General features: G+C 47.0%; 1 protein-coding gene across 1 annotated transcript; it reads right to left on the minus strand.

The window, feature by feature from the left end:
* Positions 1-15066: 15066 nt before the first annotated feature.
* On the minus strand, positions 15067-17885 carry LOC120691783 (peptide methionine sulfoxide reductase B5). Its single transcript, XM_039974975.1, has 3 exons — positions 17663-17885; positions 15497-15653; positions 15067-15400 (listed from the first exon to the last, which is right to left on the minus strand). Exons 1-3 carry the CDS (start codon positions 17758-17760, stop codon positions 15251-15253), a joined length of 405 nt encoding a protein of 134 aa, XP_039830909.1. The 5' UTR covers positions 17761-17885; the 3' UTR covers positions 15067-15250.
* Between the last annotated feature and the right edge of the window lie 4728 nt (positions 17886-22613).

The following is a 22613-nucleotide window of genomic DNA, read 5'->3' on the forward strand; positions in this document are numbered from 1 at the left end:
GCCGGGCTATCTTGGAAAATCCGTCAATGAATCTCCGATAATACCCAGCTAATCCGAAAAAACTTCTGATCTCACTGACGTTGGTCGGTTACTGCCAGTTGGAGACTGCTTCGACCTTCTCGGGGTCCACTGCTACTCCTTCCGCAGTCAGAATATGACAAAGGAAAGCTACTTTCTCCAGCCAGAATTCACATTTGCTGAATTTGGCATATAGCCTGTGTACTCTTAAGTTTTCCAGCACTATTCTCAGATGTTGCTCGTGCTCCTGGACGCTCTTCGAGTAAATAAGTATGTCATCGATAAACACTACGACAAACTTATCTAACTCATCCATACATATCTTGTTCATGAGGTTCATGAAATATGCAGGTGCATTGGCGAGTCCAAAAGACATTATAGTAAACTCAAACTTTCCGTATCGGGTGACAAAGGCTGTCTTTGGGATGTCGCTTTCCCTTATCTTGAGCTGGAAATATCCTGACCTTAGATCAATCTTGGAGAAGTACTTGACTTCTTCTAAGGATTTGGCTCCCATGCTAAACACCATTGGGTCTGATCCACTTACCCGGGTATGACAGGTCACTCGTACTCCTTCCGGATTTGTTAGGTGTACCACCTTGTCAGTACAACCTATGAGACCATTGTGTCGGCTTAACCAATCCATTCCAAGGATCACGTCTATCCCCTTAGACTTAAGTACTACTAAGTCTGCTAAAAATTCTACCCCACTTAAATTGATCCTTACCCGTAGACAACCTAGTTGACACTTGATGTCACCTCCAGGCGTCCGGGTTATTAGGGGCGTTTTTAGTAGTACTGTAGGTATATTGTGCTTTTCCACAAAACTCGAGGATATGAATGAGTGTGATGCTCCAGAATCAAATAATACTGTTGCAAGAGCTGAGCTGACTAGGTACTCACCGAGCACTACGCTCTGAGCTCCCTGAGCCTCCTGTGCATTGATGTGGTTGACGTGGGCCCGTCCAAATGACTGCTGAGGCTGCCTCGTCTGCTAACTGTTGTTGTTGGTGTTGTTGTTGTTGCGGATGGGCACTCGGTTGGCACCTGACAGAACTGGCCTTGGTCCATTCACCGTATTAGAGAAGACTGATGTAGCAGGCTTGTTCTTGGCATATGGGCAGTTGGCAATGAAATGCCCTGTCTCTCAGCAGTTGAAACAGACCCTAGCATTGTTGTTGTTGGTGGTGACTTGACTGGCATTGCTCTGCGGGGCTTCATGGTGTTTTGGCTCCGGAACTGCGTGTTAGAGGCATGTGGGCCTGTCACTTGAGATTGAGTCCTATACTGCATCGGGGCCTGATACCTTGGTGCAGTGTAGCTGAAGCTTCTTGGTTTCTGGAAGCGATCCTGCTGGCGGGACTTGCTTTCCAGAAACTTGCGCTTGTTATCTTTCTTTTCATCAATTTTGGCCCTTTCGGTAAGAATCGCCTTGTTCATCAGGGTGTTGAAGTCTGGATAGATCTGCGGAGTAAGCAAAGTACGGAGCTCTGGGTTTAATCCTTTCTTGAACATATCCTGCTTCTTCTCATCGTCATTCACTTCTTCTGGTGCATATCGGACCAGCTCCATGAACTGATGGGTGTACTCTTCCACCGACATGCTTCCTTGTTGTAGTGCGCGGAACTCATCCGCCTTGTGCTCCATGGTGGCCGAGGGAATATGATATCGTCGGAACTCCTTCATGAACTCCTTCCACGTGATGGTGGAGGCATCCTCAGCGGCGGCATAGTAGTTCTCCCACCAGGCTAAGGCAGTCCCGGTGAGTTGATGTGCTGCCAGCAGAACTTTATCTCGATCCTGGCACTCGAACGGCTCAAGCTTCCTCTAGATCACACGCAGCCAGTCATCTGCATCCAAGGGGTTGCTGGATCCAGCAAAGGTGCGCGGCTTGGTCATCAGAAAAGCTGTCAGCTTGTCATTCATGGTTTGTCCTCATGGCTGCTTGTTGACAAGGGCATTGGCCAGTGTTTCTAGGATGAGGGTCTGATTGTGGATTATTTGTGCCAGGTCTCCAAGGGGTGGAGGCGGTGGCAGTGGCACTTCTCCTTGATTCTCTCCTCGGTTCTGACTCACTTCCTACTCATCCTGGGGAGGGTTCTGTCCATTCGGCTGCACTCCCGTACCAGCGACTGCAGGGTTCCGGATGCGGGAGGCCCTCGTAACGCTTCGGGAAGCCATCTGGAGATTGGGTAGAGTTTTTGTGAGATTGGGATTAAGTGATGTTTAAGTTTAATTCGTATTTTTGAAAAGGCAGAATCTACCTTCTGCCGATAAGCACACCACTATCAAGCACACAATCATAGCAAACAACAAGCACACACAACTTTATTATCGCAAGGGAGGGTACAACACAGGGTAAGACTAAAACGCGTACTACACGTCCGGATACAGGTTCATACTTAAGGGTACAACTTAAGCCAGTGGGGCTGGGAAGTACAACACTAGGATGGCGTCGGCCATTCTACTCGCGGGGCGAGCCTTCTTCTAGGGCAGAGTGTGCGAGTAGTCCTTGCTTGTCGTCCTCTAGGTTTCCATTTACCAAGGATTGCGTAGCAGCTTCTCCTTCATCGGCGGCAGTAGACCTTTCAGGATTCACGGGTGGGGCTTGTGGGGTTATCACGAGTGGTCCCCATCCTATGACGGGTGTCCCGAGTAAAACATGGTCTTCCCCAATTGCCGGGACTAGGGTTCCACTTCTGGTCCATTCTTACATACGCCGGTCTCGGGCTTGCCTGAGGCTCTCCTGAGCAACTGCTTCACTGCTGACCGCGGCTGCAGCTCTTGCCTCGGCTTGGGCTGCTCGTACCTGTTGCAGTCTCACCGTGAGCTCTGCTTGCTCGGCTCGATGGGTCTACTCCCTCAGAATGTTGGCTTGCTCGTCAAAGAGTTGGTCCAAGGTGGCTAGGTAAGTAGCCACTTGGTACAGAGGATCTTCTTCATGGAGGTGCCATTCCAGACTCCTCATTCGAGATTCCCAAACTGGGGTTCTGATGGCCGGCGGAAAGAACCTCATTGGTGTGGAGGCGAGGTGTCTTTCAAAAATCCGGCACAGGTAACAGAGTACCTTTCTGACGGCCAAGGGATAGGTGTCTTGGTGCCTAAACCCTGTAGTGGTCACTCGCCATGGTTGGATGTCGGGTAGCGATCACTCCTGGCGATGACCAGGATCACCCTGCAGCGGAGGGTACCATGGTGCTCATACTCTCTTCTGTAGTACCTTGGGCATTCCGTGATGCCAAGGCTTTCCAGGGCGTTGATCAAGAGGCTGGGGAAGAGAGGTATAGCTTGGCAATTGCAATGGGTCCATCCTTCCTCAGCCATCTGAAAAACAAAGATTAGGTGAATCCATTTTGCATAAAAATGGTCTGTGAGGTTAAACAGGGTTGGACCTAATGGGAAAGGCTTGGAAAAGGGTTCTCGCCCCTAGGGGTCACGTCCTACGGCCAACCTACGGCTTTGATACCACCTGAAGCGTCCCCTCATAAGAGAGGACTTAAATGTGTTACAAACATCAGTCCCAGGAGGCTGATGACATATTTATTACATCAGATGGTTCATTACCGTACAACTCTACGCGGTAGTGAGCAGAGAAGCGCCACTATCGCGAGGATTACAATCCATACACACGTAATGATATTAAATACAAAAAGAAAGTCATCAGAGTCTTGCGCCATGCGGTATCTGTTGCGGGTGACCCTAATCCACAGGCAAGGCTGGGTGCAGGACGGTACCCAACTCAACGTCGTCAGGTACAAAGTCTGGATCTTCTTCTGTATATATAAAGAATAGGGTGTGTACAAACGTACGCAGCAAGTCCAACCACACCCACGGAGGGGTTATAAACAGAATATAATGCACAGGGTAAATCAAGGATAAGGCTAGGGTTTGATTTGGGGAAAACAATATTTTATGAAGGGGTTCATTTGAAAGAAAGTATTTTCCAAAACCAATTTTCTTGTTCCGAGTAACACGAGGGGTTGATCCACACAAGATCCAAGTTTTAAGCTGCTACCAAACTCCTCATCCGCCGTAGCACACGGCACAACTGCCGGACACATTTCCAAAACAACTCACGCCAACCCATCCCACAATAAACACTAGTTATGTGACCACACCGTAACTCGTCCAGTACCGTGGGCACGGCTATTCGAATAGATTCTTAACTCTGTAGAGGTGTGCAACTTTATCCACAAGCTGGGTATCGCAACTCGATCACCTTAGTGTCGGTGCAGATCCCAACAAAGACATTACCCACCTTAGCTAGACCTGACTAGCCATCACGGGAAGCACCAAGGGGTCATTAACCTATCACAGAGGTTGTAACCGGGGCATAAGTCACACAGAGCTAATCCCTTCTCCTTGATCACCCGTTGCTCTCAGCTCTCCTGATGGCTATCAGACTAACTAGTGTGGTTTATACTAAGTCGTTGCCCATACAACGGTCGAGTGGTTTGCACGATAGTGGAGTTAGGTGAGATGACACACCAACTCGGTCCTTAGTGGTGACAAGATGGATATCTCCCTTCCTTGCTTTGACACACAGGCACGAGCACACCAATCGGCAAATCACACAGAAATGCCATCCATCCCGTCTAAACTCATCTTTCGAAAATTCCACTTTTATCCCTTCCCACACACACACACCTTTTCTTTATAAAAACAAGTTGTATTGTGTATAAGATCCTAAGCGTTCTAGCAGCGATTAACGTCCAAACAAAACACATTCAGACATTAATCTAGGTGGTAAAGGAATGGTTATAACAAATCAAGGGGTGGCTATCCAACTGTGTTTTCAACAGGCAAAACATATGCAATTTTATAAAATAGGCCAATAGGTTGTGTTTATAAAAACTAGGACAAAAGCATGCATCAAAGGATGGGATTGAACTTGCCGTCTTCGAAGCCTTCGGGGAAGTCCTGATCAAGGTGCTGTCCTTCGGGCTCAGGATCGCAGAACTGATCCTCGTTCGCTTGCTCACAGTACTGCTCATCAACGGGCTCTCCTTCGTTCACACCATGATCTACGACGCATACAAACAAACACACAATTAAGAAAAAGAAATGAAAGTTTTATCGTCGAGCTCGAATAAGAAACAATTAAGATATGGAGTTCGTAATATTTTCGGGCGGTTTCCTAATGGCATGGACAAAATTATGTCATGAGTGGTGTGGTAAAGTTTTAGATAGATCCGAGGTCGTTTGATGCATGAAATGATAAGTTAATGGGTGTTTAGGGCCTAAACGAGGGGCCAGGGACTTGTTTGTAATTAGTAAAAGGGCCTGAATAGAATTTTGAGATTTGTTTGGGTCATTTTGGGAAAGAGTAAGGTTTTATTTATAAATGTGTTTATATGGTAGAAGGTTTATTTGGAAATATATTAAAGGAAGGGTTTCATTTGCAAAAATGTTAAAAGGTGGGAGTGTTCTTAAGTAATTAGAAGAAGGGCCAGGGGGTTATGGGCAAAATGCCCTATCTTCTCCCTCCCCTCGCGCTGGGAAAACAGGGGAGGGGGCGGCGCATCGCCGGCGATGGCCCTGGGCCAGCGGCCTGGCCCAGGAGCGGCTCTGGGAGAGGGAAAAAGGGAGAGAGAGAGAGAGACCCGAGGGGCCGATCCCCCCCCTTCGATTTGGGGACAGGAGGCCCGCAGGGCTGGGATTCATGGCGGCAGCGGTCAATAGGCAGCGGCGGCCATGGTGGCGCCGCGGTGGGGGTCGACGACGGCCAAGGTAAGGAGGGAGAGTGAGAGGGAGGCGAGAGGATACCATTGCACCTCTTACTCTAGGCAGAGGCAGTGTGTGGAGGCGGCTCCACGGTGGCCGGCGTTCGGGGGTGGCGGCGAAGGTGGTGGTGGCGCTAGAAGGTCAGGGAGGAGGCGCGGCTCGTGGTGGCGGTGATTGCGGAGCTCGGAGGCGGGGCAGGGGCCTCTTTATGGCCGCGGGAAGGCGGTCGAGAGAGGTGCGAGGCGGTGGCGGGTTGGTGCCGGCCGGCGAGCGGCGCGGGCGCCTTAATGGCGTCCGGCGTCGCGACTCGGCGGCGCGGGCGGCGAGGCCGGTCACAGGATGAGGTGACGGCTCGGGTAGGCGTGCGCGGGGCAGGTAGTGCAGTGCTCGACGGCGGGAGGCGCGGCGAGCAGTGGCGCGTCCTCCACGTGGGTGTAGTGCACGCACAGGCGGCCAGCGGCGATGGCGGCACTGGAAGGCGTTGGCGGGTCAGCGAGCGGCGTAGCGGGGCCCAGAGCACACGAAATGTGTGCTGCGCGCGGCGGTGTAGGGCGGGCGGGCGTGCGGTGTGTGGGTGCGGCGTGCGCGGCGTCGCGGCATCGCGGCTCCGCGTGGCGAGCCCGTGCTTGCGCGTGTGCGTGTGCGTGGGCACGGCCTGGGGGTGGTGTGCGCGCGCGGCGAGAGGGTGGTGGCGAGCTGCTTTTGGCGGCGAGGGTGGGGCGGGAGCCGGGCGCGCTCGGCGAGCAAGGGAGGCCAGACGGCTCTGCAGCGGGGGGGGAGAGGGAAGGAAGGGAGGAGGAAGGGGGAGAGAAAATAGAAAAGAAAATGGAAAATAGAAAAGAGAAAAGAAAAAGGAAAAAGAGAGAGAGAAAGAGAGAAAGAGAGAGGGAGGGAGAGATTCGTGCAGGCGCCGATCGCGGCGTTGACCACGGCTGCACGCGCACGCGCGTTGGTCGGGAGTGGCGCGGCGGTCGGTGGTTCGTGGCGCGCGGCACAGGAAAAAGAGATGGCCGCGACAGTGATTGGACATCGGGAGATCGGGAGATCAGGCGGGAAACGATTCTTGGACAGGAAAGGATTGAGCTCAACGATGAAAGATTTTGAAAATTATAATTAGCACGTGTTTTATTTTGTTGCATTTTTTTCGAAATGTCACAACAACATCGGCGACCGTATAATGCTTCAAATGGCGCCATCTTTATGCTTTCTTGATAGCTGTTATTATAAGAGAATTCGACCAATGGCAAGCATTCATCCCATTTCTGCTTGTCTTCTAAAACACAGGCTCGGAGCATATCCTCCAAGATTTGGTTCATTCTCTCCGTTTGGCCATCTGTTTGAGGATGATAAGCAGAGCTACGAATGAGACGGGTTCCCAAGCAAGCATGTAATTGTTCCCAAAAGCGAGCAACGAACTGAGTCCAAAGATCAGAAATGATGGTCTTTGGTACTCCATGTAGACACAAGATACGGTCAATGTATAGCTCGGCATACTTCTTTATTGGATAGAGAGTCTTGACTGGGATGAAGTGGGCTGACTTGGTGAGGCGGTCCACAATGACCCAAATAGAATCATAACCTTTTTGAGTCTGAGGCAACCCAACTATGAAATCCAGACTGATATCTTCCCATTTCCATTCGGGAATACTCAAAGGCTGAAGAGTTCCGGCGGGCCGCAGATGACTAGCCTTGACTCTCCGACAGGTATCACATTCGGACACATACTTAGCTATTTCTCTTTTTGTTTTGGTCCACCAAAATCGTTGTCTCAGATCTTGGTACATCTTGTTACTGCCGGGATGGATTGATAATCGTCAATGATGAGTCTCATCAAAAATTTTCTTCCTGAGCTCTAAATCCTTAGGCACCACTAGTCGATTATTGAACCATAGCACACCCTCACTATCTTGGTGGAAACAGCTCACTTTAGGATCTCCTTCATATATCCTTCTTTGAATTTCCTTTACCCCTTTATCTGTCTTTTGTGCCACTATGATCTGATCATGAAGAGTAGGAGTGAGTTCTAGATGGGCCAGTGTGCCATGCGGTACAATGCTCAAGTTCAATTTTTCCATTTCAAAGCAGAGAGACTCGCTTAATGGTATGGCAGAGACGCAATGGCAATGAGCTTTGCGACTTAACGCATCTGCTACTACATTTGCCTTGCCCGGATGATAATGCACTTCGAGCTCATAATCTTTGATCAGCTCGAGCCATTGCCTTTGACGCATGTTCAAATCAGCTTGAGTGAAAAGGTACTTGAGGCTCTTGTGGTCAGTATAGATGTTGCATCGCGTACCGAGAAGGTAGTGTCGCCAGATCTTCAAAGCATGGACCACAGCTGCTAATTCAAGATCGTGTGTGGGATAGTTCACTTCATGTCGCTTGAGTGATCGAGAAGCATAAGCAATCACTCAATTTTCCTGCATCAGGACACATCCAAGTCCTGTGCCTGAGGCATCACAGTAGACATCGAACGGTTTTGTAGTATCGGGCTGGGCTAGGATTGGTGCCGAAGTGAGAAGTGTTTTCAATTTTTTGAAGGCTTCCTCACATTGGTCACTCCAAAAGAACTTGGTACCCTTCTTAAGGAGTTCCGTCATTGGTTTAGCAATTTTAGAAAATTCCGGAATGAACTGACAATAATAGCCCACTAAACCAAGGAAATTGCGAATTTCAGAAACTAAAGTTGGTGCTTCCCAATCCAGTACATCTTGTACTTTACTCGGATCAAGAGAAATACCCTCGGCCGAGATGACATGACCTAAGAATGGAACTTCTTTCAGCCAGAACTCACACTTGCTGAATTTGGCATAAAGTTGATGTTCTCTAAGGCGCTGAAGAACGATATGAAGGTGTTGAGCATGTTCCTCCTCATTCTTGGAGTAGATTAAGATATCATCAATGAATACAACGACGAATTTGTCTAACTCCGGCATGAATACCGAGTTCATGAGGTACATGAAGTAAGCGGTAGCATTAGTTAACCCGAAGGACATGACCAAATACTCAAAAAGGCCATAACAAGTGGATAATGCTGTTTTTGGTATATGTGCAGGTCTGATTTTGAATTGATGATAACCAGATCGAAGATCTATTTTCGAGAACACCTTAGCTCCAGCTAACTGATCAAAGAGAATATCAATACGAGGAAGTGGGTATTTGTTCTTGATGGTGACCGCATTTAGGGGGTCAATAGTCCACACACAACCTCAACCCTTGATCTTTCTTCTTGACGAACAAGGCTGGGCATCCCCAAGGTGAAGTACTCGGATGAATGAAACCCTTATCTTGCAACTCTTGCAACTAGATTTTCAATTCCGCTAACTCACTTGGAGTCATTCTATATGGCCTTCTAGATATGGGTGTTGTGCCAGGCTGTAACTCAATAACGAATTCAATATCCCGATTTAGAAGCATGCCTGGTAACTCCTCCGGAAACACATCGGGGTATTCACACACCACTGGAATTTCTTCTAGGATTTTTCCTTATAGATGATAGACTGCACTGGTTGGAATCTCGTGCTTAGAAAGATGAATATCCAGGGAACCATGTGTAGGAGAGTTGAGTTGAATAATGCGAGAAGAGGTGTTGATGATAGCGCCGTGCCTTTTCTTCCAATTCATTCCAAGTATGACATCTATCCCTTGATTTGGAAGGACAATGGGAGTGATCGGGAAATTTTTCCCACCTAAGTTAAGGAACACATGTCGAACTACCCTGCCAGTATTTATCCGTGTGCCCAGTGTCTGAATAATGTAGGGTCTTTCTAGGTATGTTACTTGTCATAAGGGTTACAACCAAACCTCGAGTATACTAATACTCGCGAGACTTATCCGACTAATGGTATATACTTAACCGACTCCTAACCATGCAGGGCTTTGTAATGAACATGGCACCATTTATGCCATTTTGAGTGATTTTGGTGATCGTATGACAACGCAATCAATGGGACTAATGGTTTTGTTAAGTGAATATTTCTAGATCCCAGGGATGAAGTAAAAAGGCCATGCAAAGAAAAACATGAAGAATGAACTCAAAGAAATGCTAAATTGGACGAGTTCTACTGAAATCAGTAGCACCGGAAGAACCGATGCCTATAGCATCGGTGCATCCGATGGTTGTCGGAACATCCGACGCCCTGGCTTTGGCACAAGTCTGTGCACCTCTGGAGATCAAGTGAAGAAAGAAGTGAAGCACCGGTTGAACCGATGGCTTCAAGATAGGCATCGGTGCATTCAACGTACCATGTTCCAGAGACGATGTCAAGCGAGCAGTGAAGCACCGGTTGAACTGACGGCTTCAAGATAGGCATCGGTGCATTCAACGTACCATGTTCCAGAGATGATGTCAAGCGAGCAGAAGCGAAGTCTTCAGCACCGGTTGAACTGGTGGTGCGTCGGAGCAAGGCGTTGGAGCAATGACGTCAGCAAGGGCAATGACTACATGGAGATCAAGAGGCACCAGTTGAACCGACACTGAGTCATCGGTTAAACCGGTGGTTGCCAACTCAGCTGCAGAAGCGTCAGAGAGGCCAACGGCTAGTTTCGGCTTGTGAGTGACCGGAAGAACCGATGCAGAAGCATCGAAAGTTCTGATGCCCACGCAGAGAAGCTGCTAATGGCTACAAACGGCTAGTTTGACTTGGAGGCCTACATATATGAGCTCCCCCGGCCATTTGAAGTTTGCTGGAGTCCCAAGACATCTCATACACATCCAAGAACACCTCCAAGCCATCCAAGAGCATAAAGATCAAATCCTTAGTCCTTAGCACAAGCTTTGTGAGTGTTAGTGCAAGGTTAGCTCTTGAGTGAGTAGGTTTAGATCCTTGTGCTGTGGTTCTAAAGTGAACCAAAGTTGTATCTTGGTGCGCCGGCTATCCTTGGAGCTTTGGTGGCTCGACGGCAAATCAACGACCCTCGGTTTGGTGTGGAGCGGCGTCGACAACATTGTGCGGAGGACGGAGACCCCTCCTTCGTGGGCAATTTCAGTTAGTGAAGATCGGGATCAAGGTGACTGTGATTGTGTTCACAGAAGAGACTTGATTGCCGAGAAGTGATACTCTTCGTGAGTGCTTCAACAACGTGGACGTAGGGGCGCCTTTGTGGCAATCTGAACCACGGGATAAATCCTCGTGTCAAGAGTTCGCTTCCTCTCATCCCTCTCTTTAAGCTTCCGCATTTCATATCTTGCTAGGATTGGCTATAGGTTGCAAAACTCTTTTGGGATGAGGGTTTCACACTAAGGTGAACCATAGTTGCACATCTAGATAGCTTAATTTAGTTTAAGTTTTGTGCAAACTAGTTGGAGCCATAGGTTAAGGTTTTAATTGTGCCTAATTCACCCCCTCTCCCTCTTAGGCTAGAGTACCCGATCGCTTTCAGGCTTTTTGGCTCTGAGGTTTGTTTTGCTGAAAAGCTCCTAATGGTTGGTCCTTACTTTCAATATTTTAGCCAAGTTTAAAGTGCCAAGTACCACTAGGTTTGCATAACTATCTAGAGCAATCATGGTGTAACATATTAATTCTTCAAGAATAAAATAGCCAACAAATAATCCTTATGTTTCCATTCCAATCCTTTACTACGATGTGACACAGTGACCAAGGCTCTCATATCCGCGAGTCATGGCAAATCGATCCGATTTAACCTTGCAAGGTGGACCTAACCAACACGACACATGTAAGCCCCGTCGGGCCACGCGCATCAACTGTTTCCATCTTTACCACGATACTTGAACCATGCCTGCTAAAACCCAGGTGATGGGCCCCTCATGGCGAACTCCTAGAGAACCCGAAGGCGGCATCCTATCCAACACCAACCAACTCCCACGCCCAGCGTAGCAGGTCGGAATTCAAAATATCGTTGTAAACCGGTACACAGCTTACCGGTTTCGACTACTTCCTACTTCCGGCATGCGGTTAGTAGTGTTCAATCCTCGATCAACAATGCCAACAATGGTACGGTCCTCAATCGACTCAGGCGGAGGCTCACATTCCATTCATTCCATATCCATATCCAATTCATCTCCGCCTGGTCTCCATTTTCTGTCCTCATTGATTCATTCTCAAGTACTAATTCCATAAGTCACAAGACCTATATCTCGCGAGTGACAGGAAATCACTCGACTTCTACCGCGTTCTTACTTAGCAAGCATTTCTAACGGTGCCTATATACTAGTAAAGACTCATAGGTACCTAGGGATCATGCATCTAGGGTTCCAACCAACTCCTAGAAACTTAATGCACAATACTTAATTAAGAACATTGAATAATTTAATAGTATGGGTTATACTCCGGGGCTTGCCTTGCAGGTCAGTGAGGTTAGCTACTTCTTCCGGAGCTTGCTCGCCTGCTTCCTCCTGCGGCTCTCCTGCGTGCGGCTCCTGGACCGGCTCAGCAACCAGCTCGTAGACTACTTCGTTTGCTGTGTCTACACGAATGAAAGAATGCCATGCACTAGTTAGGATAACAGTGCGATGAAGAAATGCGTAAGTGCTCATGATGCAATGCAATGCGATACAATGCAAAATGAGCCACAATCAAGACCGACAAGCATTAATTGAGTAATCACAACAACAAGGCTAAAACTGAAAGGGTGTGGGTGCTGAAGATTGGTTTCAAGACTTCAAAATATTTTAGCCTGAAGCGTCCCCACCAAACAACAGCTATTAACTTGCTTCGGAGGATAAAACACAACCTAGAGCAACATGGATTACATTACGGACCAAAAATTTGCTATCAAGCAAACCTGAGCAAGATACCTAAACAAGCAACAATCAGGTCCAACAAGTTTAGCATGATTCACACAGGAGCTTGCTCTGTTGAAAACACACAAATGCAAGAATTAACTAGCAACACTATAAAAGAAAGACATAGCTAGGAACTAAACAAAAGCAAAGGCATAACTTGCTGACATGATATAGCAACGAAATTTTATCAGATCAACATGATAAAGGTAAGGCATGCCACATAATTTTTCCAGCATTTATTGATGACAGAAAGTATTTATTTTAGCCCTAGCAAGATAAACCAAGTACAAATAGATTTACACAAAAGTGTACAGCAACAGGTCATGAAAATTTTACAGTGGGTTACACATGAAAAGATGAGGCTACTAAATTAATTTCAGAATTTTTAGATCAACAGAACTGCAGATATTAAATAAATAAGCTCAAAAACAAAGTAAATTCTAGTAGGGATAAAACTGATATTTAACATGCATGAGTATTTTTCCTCTGAAGTTCTAGATCTAAGAAAACTAACAAAATTTACTTATCAATGATTATAGATTAAACACATGATTAGCACTCTTTTAACACTGGGGTGTTACAATTTCCCCAAAAAAATGCCAATATTCACAAAGGCATCTCACCTAGTAGCAACAGTAACTGACGGAGAGGATAGACCACTCCTTTTGGCGTTAGGTGAAGAGTCCCTATCATTCCATGTGTGAAATCACTGGATTTTTTTTACGTATAAAACAGACACGCGTCGTGCGGGAGGGAAGCCGGGATTTGTTTTCCATTTCCGTCTAACGGGGCTGGATCTACTGTTACCACCGTCAGCTTGTTCGGCTGGGCTGGAGGTGCGGCAGGTCAGCCAGGCAACCAGCCATTGGTGATTTGAGAGAGCGACAGCACACAGAGGTGACAGAGAGGGGCGATTCTAAACCGCCGAACGGCTGGCTAGCCCAGCCAGAATCGCCCATCCGAACAGGTCTATTTATGATGTCAACGTTCCTAGGATAAATCAAGACAAAAACAAAAAAATAAAAAGAACTAACAACAGAATGCAGAACACCCTTGAGATAGAAAAAAGTATCAACTTTGGGGTACAGCCAGACGCATGTATAGATTCTTTTAAATCATCACACAAAAAAAACTACTTAAAAGCTGCTTACAAATTCAACTGATGTGATGCAGATTTAAGGAAAAATAACTAGAGCGTCATCATGAGCTATGAACATGGTGTAAGCTTCTTCAATGTACTGCAATTTGCAGCATGAGCTAAAACTGCTTATTATTTCAATCCTTTCAAGATGCCCCACTCAAACATTGCAAAGACTTGTATTAAACAAACACATAAGAACAAAAACATGAGAATGTTAGTAAACATACTAAAGCATCATGTGAACCAAAACACTTCCACTGCGAACCTTGGGCGAGTTGCGAGCATAGTTATTAGAACCGGACCGGGCCAGCGGTTCGACCTGTAAAAGACCAAACCAAGACTATATCGGTACGTTCACTTCACGAACTGTCCATGCAATCGGACCGGTAAAAACTAGCTGGATCAAACGATTTTTCAGGGAACCGGTGACCGGCCGGTTTCAGTTGAACCGGACAGTTTTCATATTAACTTCATATGGGCTCCAAATTAGACAAATAATGTGTCCATTTTGATTATTTCGACAAGCTCTTTGCAATGGTGAACTTTATTTTAGCATTTGAGGTTGGTTTATAATAGTTAATATTTAAATTCATTATTTTAAATTCATAAATGGACATATATTATTTTTTCATGCATATTTATTTTTGGTATGTCCCGTAAAACAACTCTAAAGCACCAAAACTTATGAAATTTATTAAATTAAGACATATCTTGCTATGATACATTATGAAACATTATTATTTTGTTATATTATTTAATGTTGGCCATCATATTATTTTAGTTAACAACCACAAAAACAAAAAAATAATAATTGCTGAGTATCTTTTGTGGATTTATGGCTATATGAGTTGGAATTTGTTTATATAATTATGTTACTTAACTGTTTATTTGTACATATAATCGACTCTATGTTGTTAATTATCTATTATATATTATGATTTTGCACCGGCTCGAAAGTATTTGTCGGTGGTTCAATTCTCCCGTTCAATACTATCAACCACAGCAATTCAACCGGTTCTATACAGTTGGACTAATGAACCAACGAACCGAAAGCCTCACCAGTCGGATCCTAATAACTATGATTGCGAGTACAACCGCCTCACTGGTCCGGTCCTAATAACTATGATTGCAACTACAACCGCCGAGGGTTTGCGGCACAAGCAAAGGCCACGATGCAGGCGCGACATGACCGGGACTGAGCTCCACCTCCACAACCACAAGATGCTACTTCAGCAGGGTCGTCGTGGTTGGTCATCCACCAGAGGAAGCGATAGGGGAGCAGTTCAGAAGGACAATGATCCGTCAGACTTGTTCAGAGCAGGGCTCGTCCGGCGCGTAAGGATCACACCCATCCGGCTGACGCAGCACTTTGGGAGTTTGGGTCTCGAAGATGATTCGATAAAGCATGTGATCGACGAGATTTTACCCGGAAAAATATTAGAGCAGTTGATGTAGATGTATAGATCACTTGCAGTAATAACTTATTATGACAGCAGATTCAGCTCACAGCCAAAGTAACAGGTGACACGCACACACATATGTGCTGGATACAGATCTTATTCAACGTTCTGTAGTGCTTCCAGTTCCAGACATGCGAGTGCTAATCTAGAGACGATGATTTAGGAGGCAGGAGTGAACTTGATTGAGACACTGTTCACGCAGTGGCGCTCATCCGTGGGCGTCTTGAAGCCTTCTCCCTTGAACACATGGCCCAGATGCCCGCCGCACGCTGCGCACGTGATCTCTACCCTCCGACCATCAGGATCCGGCTAAAAAGCGATGACATGCAAGTGATCAGTATATATATCAATCAAAACGAAAAAAGGTGCGTGTGAGACAGTCAGCAAATGGAGATAGATACATACTGTTCGGTTTATGGCTCCTGGAAGCCCCTCAAAGAACGCTGGCCAGCCGCAACCTGAGTCGAATTTGGTGTCCGACTTGTACAGGGGGGTTCCGCAGCCAACACAGTTATAAACCCCGTCAGCTTTAAATTTGTTGTACTCTCCTGTGCCGGGTAACCTGAACATGAATGTGAGCTTAGCTTGAGGACACATGCTTTATTATTTATTATGCTGGGATCGCTTTCAGAAAACCATTTACACACCAACTGACAAAAAGGGCATTATTCTTCTGAACCAAGACAACAGAAAATATGCTGGAACAGATGTTTGTTATGCTGGGCTCATTTTTGCAGCAATGCAGATTCTCTGTTTGTCTTGGTTCAGAAGAATAATGTCCTGTTTGTCACCCCCTCAGCCCAAGAAAATCCATGCATAGTTCGTCATTTAATCTTGAACTTAGTCCATGCAGCCAAAGTGTAAATTAGTCTAATTACAAGGGCCCTAGAGGCCATTTGCATTAATCATAGATCCACCCTGCCTAACTTATTATTTGAGAAGCCATGACTAAACGTATTCTGAAGAGATTGATAAAGAATTGAAAACCAAATCAACAAGTAAATTACTAGGGTACTGATTTGCGCTACTAAACTACCAAAATAGCTCTCCTGCATGTTTGAGAGAGAGAGAGAGGGGGGGGCATAGGCATAAGCATAAGCATTTGGAATTAAAGTGCTAATGTACGATCAAAATTAAAATGATACTACCCACTATTTCCAATTTGTGTCTGACTAGAACAAGCACCTGCAAAATATAACTGACTGTAATCCAACGCTGCTAAGCAGGAATGCTGAAGACAGTATGAACTTCTGCCTTCCTATGCAAATAAGTTCCATGAAAGGCAGCCATCTTAGTTAGGATAGTCACGTGCCTGGTGTGATCATGGATTACTGAAGACTAGCTCTCACATGTTTAGTTTCAACTAATTTACAAGCAAATGGGTCAGGATCCTGGTCTGCTAAAGAGCACCAAATGAGACTCAAATAGCATTTATAGTACTATTGGCAGATCCTATTTAATTTGTATGTGTAGTACGAGTTAGATTTTCTATCCTTTCTTTTGACACTATACAGGATAACTTTCGAGTTACTTGTTTACTATATATATCATTATATTAATTCTAATCGCAGAATAAGAATAACTCGAACCTGATGTCTGCAGGAGAGATTCTTAAACCTGTTATAAGCTTGTAGAACTAATGAGCAGAATCTTACTTCCAACAAAGATATTTTAGCAACAGAAATCTTATACACTCTTTCTGAATCATACCTATATTAGTTTGACCACTACGGTTGCTCGAATTCCTATGTTAAGAGAGCGGCTAGAATTATTTAACCCATCGCGAAGAGGAAAAGACAGAGTTTTCTTTACCCTTTATTAGATGCCAGTGCAACCCCTAAGTTCTATAAGCCATGTGCAGATCCACATATTCATGAGATGGTCCTTTATCTTTAGGGGGGGGGGGGGACTATGCACATATTTATTGGCAGCACAGCATGTTACTGTTTCTATATTTTTATTTGGACAGAACAAAATTGCTCGTATATTTCACTAAACCAGACAACTCAACTATGCACAGAAAGGCACGTGGTAAGAAATGAGAAATCATGATGACCCAAACTTTCAGGACATACATCAAGTCAAGTGGCAAGCTTGCAGTTAGATAAACAAGCTGGCTTCGGGTTTTCTTTTTCCAGCTCTAGATCCCTTTTACATCATAAGTCAACTTCCAGAAGTCTTACAGAAACAAAACACCAACTTGGAGCAGTTGAGATGAAATACAAGAGCTTCAATGAGGAGCTACAATCCCTCGTCGGTGGCTCAAAACTCAGCAATCTCAATCAATCGTTGGCCATGGCTTCCCAAGCGCCTACTGGTACCAGACATCGGAGCTACGACGAATCGCACGAGTATCCAATTCATCCATAGGCCCAAGAAAAGGGGGTAAATGTAAGCAGCACGCCCAGGCACGGATCAATTCACGACATGAAAGCCACCAAACGAGGCGTGGAGTATCACGGATTCACGGGTAGTACGCATGGCCCGTGGTTGTAACTAGGTGGATGGAGGGAGAGGAGGAAGGTGGATGGAGAGGGAGGAGGAGAGGAGACGGGGTGGGGGAGTACTGACTCGGTGCCCTTGAGGCGGAGGATGCGGAACTGCTCGGGGGAGAGGATGGCGCGCCATTCCTCCTCGCTCCTCTGCTTGCCGCTGTTCCCGGACGCCATCGCCGCGAAGAGGGGGGCGGGGAGCAGAAGTTGGGGTGGGTACGAGTCGCGACTCGCGATGCGGTGGCCGGTGAGGTGAGAGGTAGCAACGGCGATGGTTTTTGCTGAGGCCCGTGATTAGTATACAGATACAGATGCTCGCTTGGACAATTACGAATAATTAACTTTCTTACATGAGAGCACGGTAAGCGAAACGTCCTGGCAGTGACAGTGACAGTGATTCAGTTCAGTTGGGCCGTGTATCAATGACAAGCCATTAAGGGTCTCGGTCTAAATTTTAACCTATAGCACTCACACATTTGAATGTTCGAATCTTAGCTAAGCTTTAATCTACCCAATTAGTACTTATGTTTGGATCCACTAGTGCAAAATTTAGTACTTCACTCATTAGTACTTGGATCCAAACAGGATCTAAGTGTCAGACCCGGGACAGCGGGACTGCTTATATGCATAGAATATTCTAGAGTAAGGGACAGCACATGGATATACCTTACCTCTTTTGTAACTACCCGAATAGGCGTAGAACTAGCAGCAGTATAAAGGAAACTACCCGATCGTGTTGTAATAGGACTCTAACTGTACTCGGCTAGGGTTTTCCATGTAAACATGTCCCCCCAGATATATAAAGACGGACAGGTACCCCCTCGAATCATCTATACCTAAGGCGATACAAACCACCACACAGGATATAGGGTATTACGCAACTCGCGGCCCGAACCTGTCTAAATGTTTGTGTTCCTTGCACCATCGAGTTCCTGAGCCGCCGATCTCTACCTACAAACCTTACTGCTAAGGGTATCCCTGAGCAGACTTGGCGGCAAACACCGACAGCTGGCGCGCCAGGTAGGGGACTCGGTGAGTTCGATGAACACTTTCGCTTTCAGCACCATGACGCCTCCTCAAGGCGCCACCTTCATCTTCGGCTTGTGGGTCTGCGTCGCCAATGGTTCGGACGGTTTCGATAGCCACCTAACCATCTTACCCACGTTGAAGATCATCATGTCAGAAGACTCCAACAAACTCGCTGGATCTGACGATCACGGCATCATGTTGCTTCCCGACCTCGCCAAGGAGATCGAGACGAAATTCGAAGACAACTCGAGTTCCACTCGGACTCATATTGATCTCAAACCGAAATCTACTCGGATTCATCATCCGCCTACAAACAGATGATCAGATCCATCTATGAAAATAGCTTGGATCATCTACTCCGCATCGAAAATCACTCAGTCACTGCTAATCGGGAGGCACCCGTTTTTGACATATACCCAGATCCAGTCGAGTCACATCAAGACAGCCTGGATTTCATCACCAATGCGCAGGCAAAGATGCAACTCAAATCTTGCCAAAGCCATACCCTCGCGGAACTACTCGACAACCTTCGGGAAGTTGCCAACATTGATGACCTTCCGTTCCAACACGGTACTCCCCTCGCGACCGAGAGGGAAAATGGGTCCGGAGAAACTGTCCTAGCTGATTACGACTCAGATCTGAAAAGCTTCTCTCCCGAACGTTTGGTTCCAGTGATTATCCAACAACCTGAAGCTAGTCAGCATGATCCAAACGAAACCTTGGATCAGATCTCAGCAGACAATCTGACCCAATATGCTCCACAAGATGAAGATGAAGCTACTCGCACAGCTCGCAGGGCAAGAAATCGACGTAAAGAGGAGCGCAGGGTTCATGCAGCCAAACGTGCTCGTCTTCCTCCGCGCAACCTCAACAACGAATTTAACAATGTCGCGGACCCTGTCTTCAGAACACCAATCGCTGTGATGACAGAAGCAACCCTGCGACTCATGCAAATGACTCGAAATTCGGAGATGGAGCGTGTCATACACCTTGCCAAGAACGCTGTTGAACAACTCGAGAGACAAAACTCATTGTCCTCACTCCATGGCACCCAGTCGAGGGGCCCCGCAACTGTCATACCTCAAGCAAGTCGCACTCCCGGAGGCCATCATCGCTAACAACAGTTGGAGTAGCAAAATCAAAGAAACCAGGAGGATCAGGAAGTTGCAAGTAACCATCGACCCAGGGGTGGCCAACCACCAGCAAACCAAACTCCTGGGCCTCAGCCAAATCGCAACAACAACAGCCGCGGGCACAACAGCGAGGAAGTAGCCAATTCCATAGTAGACGCACGGGAAATCATCAACGCAAGACGCAGATCGCAGCTTGCAGACAACTCCGACCGCTTTCAAGCCCTCAGCAGAGTCTTCGACAACGCCGAGTACCCGAAGGATTTCAAGCCCACGAACATCCAAAAGTACGATGGTAAGCAAAACCCTGTCCAATGGTTATGTTTATACTCGACCGCTGTTAGTGTTGCAGGGGGAGACACCAACACCAAGGTCCTCTACTTCCCGATGGCCCTGGAGCCCGCACCACTCACGTGGCTCGAAAGCTTGGCGCGCGAGTCCATACACTCGTGGGATGACCTCAAGAAGGCCTTCATCGACAACTTCCAGGGGTCTCTACATCGAGTAGCTACTCGACACGCCATGTCCATGTGCAAGCAGGAGCAAGGTGAGTCAATCAGATCCTACGTCAAGCGCTTCTTCGACACAAGAGCCACCATCCCCAACATCGCCGACGACGACGTTGTAAGGATCACCGGGGTGTCCGACCCTAGAGGGGGAGGGGTGAATAGGGTCGCTAATCGCTTTTTAACCTAGGGCTCAAACTACTTGCATAAGATAAACCTAACACGTCCTATACATGCTAGTTATGACTAAGGTTTATCTTTGCTATTCTCTACTTACCCCAAAATACTTACAACCTATAACCAATCCTAATCAAACTAACTAGGAAAGTAGAGGCACGCAAGGTAGAGTAAATGCGGAAACGTAATATGGTAAGTAAAGAGGTAAGTGCAAGAGGGATGCAAACTCCCGAGTAGACACGGTCATGTAACGTGGTTCGGCACAAACGCCAACGTCCACGGGACACCGAGGCTCTTCCGATCACCGTCTTACACTACACCACCAAGGCGATGCCGGCAAGCAAAGGCAAGTGCCCACAAGAAACCGAGTCTCGTGCAACGCCACCGTCTCTCTCGGTCACCCAGCCGAAATCCACTACGGAGCTTCTCCACTAGGGAGGGGGTCTCCTCTTCCCACGCACAAAGTGGCGTTGCCACTCCACACCAAGTCGGAGGGTCACACGACGGATCACAAGGATTGCTTGCCGCAGCAAGACTTCTCTCAAGGGAGCTCTCGCAAGAACTAATCCCTATTACAAGCACTAAGCACTCTCACAAGTGTGCTTAAGCCTATATGAAGTACAATGAAGCTCTATGGTGGTTGGAGATGATCTTTGGCTCTTGTATACTTCCTTGGTCTCCAGCTACCTCAAATGAGCCGTGGGGTGGCATATATATAGCCCAACCCTCCAAACTAGCCGTTGGGAAAAAGGCTGACGAAATCCCTTAACGCCGGTTAAACCGACGCTCCAGTTTTTGTCATCACCGGTTTAACTAGTGAGTGTATTTTCCCAGCAACTAGCCGTTACAATCTTCCAACGGCTATTTGATCAATCGACCGACGCTCTCAAAATTAATGTCTGTTTAACCGGTGAGTGCAAGCTCAGAAACCCCCCGAAAAATGGAGTCTCTGGACAACTGCACCGACGCTCACTTTTTCTTTATCATCGGTTTAACTGGTGCCTCTGGGTCAGTCTTCCCTTCAAGTCATTGCACCGACGAGTTGTCTTCAGGCATCGTCGGTTCAACCGGCGCAAAACCCTAGTCAGCTTTCTGGGTCCATTGCACCGATGAGTACAATTTGAATAGCGTCGGTTTAACCGGTGCTTAACGTCGGTTTAACCGGTGATAGCAAATTGTCTCTTTCTTTGTTCGTTTTGACTTGAATTTCTTCACGGTCTAGCTACACCTATCTTCTCTTTGTCATCACTTGAACCTAAAAGCCTGAGAATGGTCATCTTAACAATCATATTAGTCCAAGTGTTGTGTTGTCTATATCAATCACCAAAACATTATATTGAAATATGGCATGAGAGGCCATTTTCGCTACAGACGTCATCGACTACTTCCAGAGCGGCATCACCGTCCAGTCTCTATACCATGACTTTGGGCGTAATCGCCCCAAAACGGTAGTGGAGCTACGAGACATGATGTAGCGCTAGGCGGACGAAGAAGAGCAAGAACGCAGTCGCTTCCCACGCCGTAACAACGACAACAATGGGAAGAGCCATAACGACCGTGGAGGGCCCAGCAACCAGCGGGATCCTGCGCGTAAGTGCAAGCCTGACGACACAGTCGGCACTATGAATCGCACACCGCGTGGTAAAAGGGGCGACAAGCCGCAGGACCAGTTCGACAAGATTCTTCGCAACAAGAGATGTCCAATCCACCCCAAGAGCAACCACTCGATGTGGGAGTGCACGATCCCGCGTAAATCCTTCCAATCGGCACCTGCAATCGCTCCTAAGAAAGAACAGGACAAAGATGACGAAGACGACAAGAAAGACCATGATGGTTTCCAACAGCAACAAAATATCGTCAACGTCATATTTGGAGGAGACCCCAGCTTCTCCAAGCGAGCCCAGAAGCTCCTACTCAGAGAGATACTCTCAGTCGAGCTAGCAATTCAGAGGCCACTAAAATACAGCGAGGTCACCATTACCTTCTCTAGAGAAGATCAATGGACTAGCTTCTCTGAACCTGGAAAGTTCCCGCTAGTACTCGACCCAGTTGTCCAAGGCTCCAAGCTCACTCGAGTACTCATCGACGGCGGAAGTGGGCTCAACTTGATCTTCGCAAGCACATTAGCAAAGATGGGCCTCAACTATATGAGTCTACTCACTCCAATCAAGGCTCCATTCTACGGCAT

The sequence above is a fragment of the Panicum virgatum genome, chromosome 9N, assembly GCF_016808335.1.
Source record: "Panicum virgatum strain AP13 chromosome 9N, P.virgatum_v5, whole genome shotgun sequence".
NCBI lineage: Eukaryota > Viridiplantae > Streptophyta > Magnoliopsida > Poales > Poaceae > Panicum > Panicum virgatum.

Coding starts and splice junctions, on each gene's coding strand:
- LOC120691783 (XM_039974975.1), bottom strand. CDS start 17,760: ATGGCGTCCGGGAACAGCGGCAAGCAGAGGAGCGAGGAGGAATGGCGC. Junction 15,654..17,662: donor CTCCGCCTCAAGGGCACCGA/GTCAGTACTCCC, acceptor ATTCATGTTCAG/GTTACCCGGCACAGGAGAGT. Junction 15,401..15,496: donor CAGGAGCCATAAACCGAACA/GTATGTATCTAT, acceptor ATCGCTTTTTAG/CCGGATCCTGATGGTCGGAG.